Here is a 7,895-nt window from a genome sequence, read left to right as displayed (position 1 = left end):
TGAATAGCTAATATAGCAAACAGGGCAAAGTTTAATCAAGTATTCAAAAATAACCACAAGCTCAGAGTTTTTGATTGAATAAGAGAACCATTTATTTTACCATTTGTTGACGTGTAAATACTGTACACACCCATAATGTTGACAGAGACAACTTTAGATCCTGTAAAGAAACGCGACGTCTCGTCTTGAAACTATGAGCTGAGGGTCTGAGAAGTCTTCAGGGTGACGGAGGTTCACACTGCAGCTTGGGCCTGGCTGGTCTTGGCCAGCGCCTTCAGGTCTGCAATGCACTTGGCGATGCTCTCCTTCTCCTGAGGAAGGCAGGGGAAAATAAAAAATGAGAACTTGTGAGGATAAGGAACATATAAGAAGATGGATTTGCAGACTTATCAGCCAGCTGACAGAGAGGACCTGGTTCCATATGAAATATATAGATAGCCTGGACTGGAGGCTCCTATACTGACTATATTAAAAACAGTTTCTGAACAATAATAAGGGAAATTTAGTGTTTTGTTTTTGATCTAAACCAGAGCCAATTCTAAAGCAGGTCCAGTTTAAAACCCTGATCTAATACAGTCTAGAGCAAACCGTGGCATTTTGCTGCCTACTGACCATTTGTATCTCACCATCTGCCCTTTAAGAATATTGCTAACAAAACATGAATAAAGGGTTAATAAATCATGTCAAAACTCACTCTTAATATGCTGCTTTTATTTTGAAAAGGCTAGCTTTTATATGGGAGCGTCCAAATTTAATTTGCAACCCATAATAACCCCAGCGCAGACCAAACTATTTATCTCAAACATTTAAAGGAGTCTTTGAAACTTAAATCCATTTTAACAGCAGTTTTTGAAATTCAGTATTTGAAGCAGATAAAGTTTTAACTGTCATTGTCATTCCAAGAAAAAGTAAAAAACAAAGCAACTGGACTTTTTATCCGTAGTAGAAGACGTTTCGCTTCCTCTCCAGGAAGCCTTCTCGCTAACAAAACATGCATAAAGGGTTAAGAAAGCTTCCTGGAGAGGAAGCGAAACGTCTTCTACTACGGATAAAAAGTCCAGTTGCTTTGTTTTTTACTTTTTCTTGGAATGACCATGACCTGGATGACTGAGAAGCTTCACCAGCAACTGTCATTGTGATGGTCAGTGGCAATGTCTACTGCTGCCAGAAGAAAAATAAACTCTTTATCAGTTTGCCTGAGCAAATCTTCAGTTATCCGCGTCATCGCAACACCAAACAGGCTTTAACTGGAGGCAACCAGACCTTTGCTCAGTTTTTCTTAAAACGTAACACCTATCTCAGGAGTCTTTGTCAATTCTGGTGGCTCATTCTTCAGTAACCTGCAGTTGGAGCGCTGCTGATTATAAGAACATGGAGGCCCATCCTCCCTTAAATATATACTTAGTGATTTTATTCAGCTAGCAGTCTCTACAGCTGCTTATGTAACACTTGGAGAGGAATAATTGTCCATCTCTGCTCCCTTTGGGACGAGTTCTCATTTACTAGAGAGACCTGGTAGCACATACCGTGTTTAAAAACTTAGAGCAATACAAGACTTACTAATATACAGTACCACAATGTTTAAAAAAAAACATGTTTATTTTTCACCAACAGCACATTTATCTGCAGCTTCACTTTTTGTGTTCTACTTTCAAGATGGGAAAGGATTTCTTTTTTTCCCGTTTTTATTTTCAATGGGTTTTGTCCTTAGATCTCATATTTCTGTATTTATGTGAAGCACTTTGGGCAAACTGTGGTCATGTTTATTCAGTGCTACACAAACATATTGGTTTGACTTCCTTGTCAGTGGCCTAAGAAATCAAAATTATCCATGAGTCACAAAAATTTACGTTTTTGATTGGGGGGGGGGGAGATAAAAAAAATCAGACAGAATACATCGTCTAAATAGAAATCTATGCAAAAGTGCTTTTCTTGTCATAAATTTAGATTTTGATCTTGCATGTTATTAAAGACTGTATGGGATGTACTCAATCACATAAAGTCTGAACTTTCTGAGATAATCCTGACAAGATGGCAGCTATTTAGAATGTTTCTCACTGAATAATTTCTCTCACCTCCATGTGCAGAAGTCCTGTCGCTGCTGATGACTTTTCTCCTTTTGCGATCTCCTCACACTAACAGTTCTTTACTTAATCAGTAAATCATTGTTTACCCCCCCTCTGTTTCACTGTTCCCAGTATTCTTAAAGTTTTTGATTACTTCCAGCCTCATAAATAAGGACACAATGTCAAATGTCTAGTTGGTTACACACAATAACCACAAATAAAAGCCACAAGAAGGATTGGAAACATTTCAGAACAAATATCTAAAATATTGTTTCATCAAAAGGAAAACTAAAAGGGGACACATTAGATTATATTTCAAGCAGGCTTATCTTGTATCCCAGCCAATACAGTAAATAAATAACACTAGAACAACTCAGCCATAAAGAGGCGTTTATCTTTATTGCACAAAGTGATTCCACGGGGCCTCTGTTCACAACGGCAAAGCTCCAAGTTGTCACCGAGCCTTTAGGTTTTCACACAAAGAGAGGGGCTGACCTGCTGAGGAGTGATGCTGCTGACGACGCTCTTCTCCACCCAGTTGATCATGTGTTCCTGCTGCATGCGGCGGTGCAGGTTCTGAAGGGCGATCTGATAGTCCAAGCGCCTCTTCACCTCGTTGGTCACCATGTGGAGCCTCTCCCTCATGTTGGTCTCCAACAACATGGCCACGTTGTTCTGGGAAGAAAAGCCGGCGTGTGGGGTCAGATTTCCCCAGAAAAAGAGATTTCTAGTCATCCCCCCCCCCCCCCAAACATTCATCTGGAGCTAAAAGAACAGTCTTCCCGGACCAGATTATATAAAAATGTGAGGTCTTGAATAAAAAAATGTAAGAAAAACTAAATCCAATAGAGCTGTGTAAATCACATGAGGATTTCTGCCCCAGGCTACCAGCAGATGAACCAGAGCCATTGTCACAGCAAAGGATGAAGAGATTTGACGTCATTTTTAATGCATCAGTCTTGATTTATTTTTAATATAAAGATGCTTAGATCTGTGCACATTCTAGTCTCAGACATCAACCAAAGGTATTACTTTTGAAGCTAATAAAACTCAGTTGTTTTATTGCTCAACAGTGTATAGTGTGGTACATCCAATGCACTTCTAGTGTAGTTCTATATTTCCACCTGCAGGGGGCGCATTCACCCCACAATGACAGCTGGTTTCCTGTTTTAAAAAATAAATAAATAAATAAACTTCCCATGCACCATTGCAAGAGATGCACACATATAGGCATTATAATCAGTTGGTTTTTGCTCATAAAAAGTATAAAACAACCCTTTTTGTCAAGTGTTTTTTTTGTTTTTGAAGGATTCCTACTTAAGAGTTGTATTGATGAACATTATGTTTGTTTTTGGGGGTCTTGTATTTGGTCGAAGAAACCCCCTAGTTGATTTTCTTAAATTATTGAGTGGATTGTGAAAACAGCGAACCAGAGCTAGGATGAACAGACTGAGGAGCAGGATGTGGAGGGTGTGATGATGGCGGCCGTTTTACTGCTCGCCTGGAAGGAGGACAACCATCTCTACACTCAGATGAGACAAAACACTCAACACTGTCCATTTGATTATTTTCTTTACCCTTATTTGGTCCCAGTTTCATACATTTTTCATGCATTTGTTGGTCTTTGCTCTACTGAGGGTCACTATAATAAATCTTGTCGACATTTTTCAAATAAAGATGGTCTCTTTGTACAGCCTTTCAAACTTGTCCAGGTCTGATCTATCATCCTTTATCGGGCCAACAAAGAGTAAATAAGTGTCCCACTTCTGCACCGACCGTACCGTGCCAAAGGGTTACACAGCGTTACACTGTTAAAGAGCCAAACTCATCCCTGCATAATTATACAGAAAGGTTTCTATCTAGATGGAGGGTATGGATCATTTCTTTCATTTGAATGTTTTAAGAGTCTGGTCTCTTAATTCCCAGCTCCTCAAACCAGTAGCAGTGCAGTTTTTATTTGTTACCACAAGAGGTCAGTAAAATCTTATTTTAATTCTTGTAGGTCTCCAGAAATCCTAAATAAGACCTCAAACTGCTGTAAATGTGTGAAATGTGTAAAAGCTGTCGTGAAGACCCAGTGGTGCTCACCCTCTTGGCGTCGAACAGCAGCCCTCGTCCCTCAACTCTCCACTGTTCCTTCTTCTCAGCCTCGATGGACTTAGCCAGGATGGAAATGGAGCTTTCCTTCGCCGCCTCGGCCTTGGCCAGTTGTTCCTGAGGAGAAACATTAGAGAAATGTTTGGAAAGAAGGAGAGAACAGCGATCCTGTGTACTAAAGGCCTGACAGAAAAGGAAAAACCTAGATTTAGAACCAATAGGGTGAAAAATGACCAGCAGACCACCAGGCTTAACATCTCTACACTTGTTACTGAAACACAACCTGCTACCAATTAGTACGTTTGATGTCTATGCAAACATTTATACAGAAAATACTTTAGTGTGCTTGATTGATCATTGAACTAATGATGTTTCAGTAAAACAGTTAAACTGTTTTACTGAAACACCATTAGTTCAACTTTATAGCCCTACTGTTTTATTTTGTTTCTACATTTTATTTCAACTTACTTTTATTCTGTCTTATTTTCCTATATTTTAATCATGTAAAGCACTTTGCATTGTCTTTGTACTGAAATGTGCTGTACAAAAAAATTAGCCTTGCCACTCTCTTGATAGAATACTGTGCAAAAGTTTTAGGCCGGTATGAAAAAAATAAAAAGGAAACTATGAATGCTCTCAAAACACATAGTTATTTTTTTTAGCACTTTACAAAATGCAAAGTGAACAAATGAAAAAAAAATCTTTATCACATCAATATGCAGTGTTTGTACCCTTTGCTTTCAAACCAGCATGGATTTTTATAGCTACACTTGGAAAAGGTCAGGGCTTCTTTAGGAGTGTAGTCAGACGTGTGATCAACCAAACAGATGCTAAGACTCATTGCTACATGTCGGCTGAATGATTGATAATTGATTGATAATTAATTGATTGATAATTGATGAAAATAAATCAACAGTATTCAAGCCAGTCTTTGTTTTCAGCCTTTTTTCCTACCAGTCTCAACCTTTTGCACAGCACTGTCTGTTCAAAATTTAGATCTGGACGCCTAATTAAAAAGCAAAGTTGCCATGGTGTATTCTTTAAATTGCTACAAGTAATAAAACAATAATGTAAAAGTAATATTGTTAAATATTGCAATGATAATATCAGGTGCAATAAACCCATTAGATGCTAAACTAACGTAAGGTTTAATTTAGCCCTGTTCAGTCAGACATCTCCAGAGCCGGGGCGTCCCAGTTATACGACCTGACAACCCTCTGCATCAACATCATAAGCAAACATATAAGCACCTCATATATTTTGTCGGCAAACTCAGCAAAGCCTGGACCGAATTTCTTCACACAATAAACGATGATTCCGCCAATGGTGAGAGCATAAATGGTCTCGTGGTTGACGATGTAGATTTCCTTGGAAAGCAGGTAGCAGAGAAGCCCAGTGCCTAGCATATATGGTCCTGGTGAACAAAAGAAAACATTTGGTATTAAGCTGAACCAGTAACAGCAAATTACTCTTATAACTACAGCAAAATTCACCATCAAGTTTCTCCTTCCTCCGCCCCCCCTTCTCTTGCTCTGAGCTAAAGATGTTTCTTTTTTCCTAGACTACAATGTTTTACCAGAAAAGGAGATTAACTCATTTTAGAAAAGCCTTGAATGCGTTAACCAAACACCCACCTGTGACTCCGGTTTTGGGATACAAGAGCTGGAAAAACTCCTCGGGGAAGATGCCATGGCGGACTTTACCTCCCTCCTCTGGCAAAGGGGGCACAGGGGCAAGACTCTGGGAGGATGTTCGCAGACAGCGAGTCGCCTGGACCACACTGAACGAGACCGCAAGATTAGTAACACATTATGGGCTAAATATTTTGATAAATAACGTATAATACAGTTGTCTCATTTAAATGTGTTTCCCCCCATTTCCATCACAGAAAGGTGAGACATGCTTCTTCTGGGTGTTTCCCCGCTGACTAATTATTTTAACCATTCCTTGTTTAATTCAACTGCTGTTGCAGTAATAGGTTAGGGTGCTTAAAAAAATACATTCAAGAAATTGAATCGAGTCACTTTTACTTGTATCACAGGTATGATGTCGAGTGAGAGGGTCTCTGATTTTTGGTTTGAAATTTCTGTTCACTCAAGGCTCAAGATGAAAAAAGAAAACAAGGAAAAACCTTTGGAGAGTTGTCTATTCTACCAAAAAAGGAAGATATTTTTAAAAGGGACTTCTCTGAAATTGCTAAAAAAAAAAAAAAAAGGACTGGAAGGACAGTGAAAGGTGCTGATGCATAACTTGGCGATAGGACAAACTCCAAAATGTAGCAAAAATGACCAACACACACCAATTTCAGCACTGACAGCTGAGAGGTGACTTCATGATGTGAGAAAAGAGTGCATAACCTGGATACTGGAAGACTGGAACAGGTTGTTGGAAGAGTTTCAAGATTCAGATCAAACAGGAGAACATTTTTTAAGATGCAGAAAGAAAAAATGAAAAGACGCAAGAAAAGAGTTTAATCGCATCAGTCAAGTATGGTGGAGGAATCATAATGGTGTGGGGCAGGGCAGGAAGAAGGCTGTGATAAGTTCTTGCAGCACCATGTCATCCCCTGTAAACACCAGCTGACTGGCTACAACTCAACAGTGCAACAGGATAACGACCCAAAAAGCACCTTGAAACGTGTCAGCAATGCTTAAAGCCAGAGTTCTGACTGTATGGGAACAGAAAGCAGGCTTGTAGAGCTGAAGCTGCTCTGCTGTCAAGCTGCTGTGGGACTAGCTTGATATAGACACCATCAAATCAGTTCAGTGTTTGGTTAATGCTCCATAAAGAATGGACTGAAACCTCTTTAGATTACTTAAAGAAACGCACTGCTAGAATGGCACCTTTCTGTTTGATCGTAATTGCTGCAGTATTTTTATTTTTCATGACATGCAAATCATTTGCTTATAAATACTATGCCTTTTTCATATGTATGAAAAGCAAGAACGCTAAGCTATCCTAAACTTTTAAGTTTAAACAAACATTTTACGGTTGTTCCTCTTGAATATTTGCTTAGATGACACGGGAAAAAAAAAAAGAATATTAAAAGATACAAACCCAGCTCCAATGGGGCCACTGCCTTTCAGAGAGCTGGCTGCAAAGAGAAGGGAAAAGGTGACTTAATTAATACAAGGTTAAAACTAATATCAACTTTACACCATATTAGCAGCGTCATAATTAAAAAAGGTAGAACAGTTTTAAAGTTTAATACCCTTTAAATGGCAAACTTGGAAGTGTCAATAAAATGACATTAGCAGGCGTGCAGAGTTAGCCGCTAGCTAATGTAGCTTCAGATTATAAAGAAATGAAAGTAGAAACAAATGACACTTCTGCCGTGTTAAACTGCGATTTAGACCTATTCAGAAAAGCAAGAATTCACAAAGTTATTAGTAATAATTACAAACCCACAAATGTTATTAGCTTCAACATTAGCCAGTTAGCATTAGCATGTCTCACTGAGAGCGCGGCCTGCAGTTTACCCTTCACATCCAGACATTTTAAAATGTAATTTCTCAAAGCGGAAAGTTTCCTACAAACACGACAGCCATTTACTGCCGTGATGTGACAAAAGTTGTTCAGCACAGACCTGAGAGAAGAACGAGTCTGGATAGCATGGTTGAGGAGTGAAGTGCCGATTATTACTTCGCCGGGGACCCCTTGTTTCGGCCTCTCCGTGCCCTTCTGCAGAGCCACAAGGATGACGGAGAGTCTCGCGAAACAACGCGAGACTTG

General features: G+C 39.3%; 1 protein-coding gene across 1 annotated transcript; it reads right to left on the bottom strand.

The window, feature by feature from the left end:
• Positions 1-67: 67 nt before the first annotated feature.
• On the bottom strand, positions 68-7,891 carry atp5pb (ATP synthase peripheral stalk-membrane subunit b). Its single transcript, XM_012870648.3, has 7 exons — positions 7,750-7,891; positions 7,221-7,257; positions 5,798-5,943; positions 5,414-5,577; positions 4,155-4,280; positions 2,562-2,741; positions 68-311 (listed from the first exon to the last, which is right to left on the bottom strand). Exons 1-7 carry the CDS (start codon positions 7,775-7,777, stop codon positions 234-236), a joined length of 759 nt encoding a protein of 252 aa, XP_012726102.2. The 5' UTR covers positions 7,778-7,891; the 3' UTR covers positions 68-233.
• Between the last annotated feature and the right edge of the window lie 4 nt (positions 7,892-7,895).

The sequence above is a fragment of the Fundulus heteroclitus genome, chromosome 1 (assembly GCF_011125445.2).
Source record: "Fundulus heteroclitus isolate FHET01 chromosome 1, MU-UCD_Fhet_4.1, whole genome shotgun sequence".
In the NCBI taxonomy this organism is placed as follows: domain Eukaryota; kingdom Metazoa; phylum Chordata; class Actinopteri; order Cyprinodontiformes; family Fundulidae; genus Fundulus; species Fundulus heteroclitus.
Note: the sequence above shows the minus strand (reverse complement) of the source record. Positions and strands in the feature narration are given on the sequence as shown.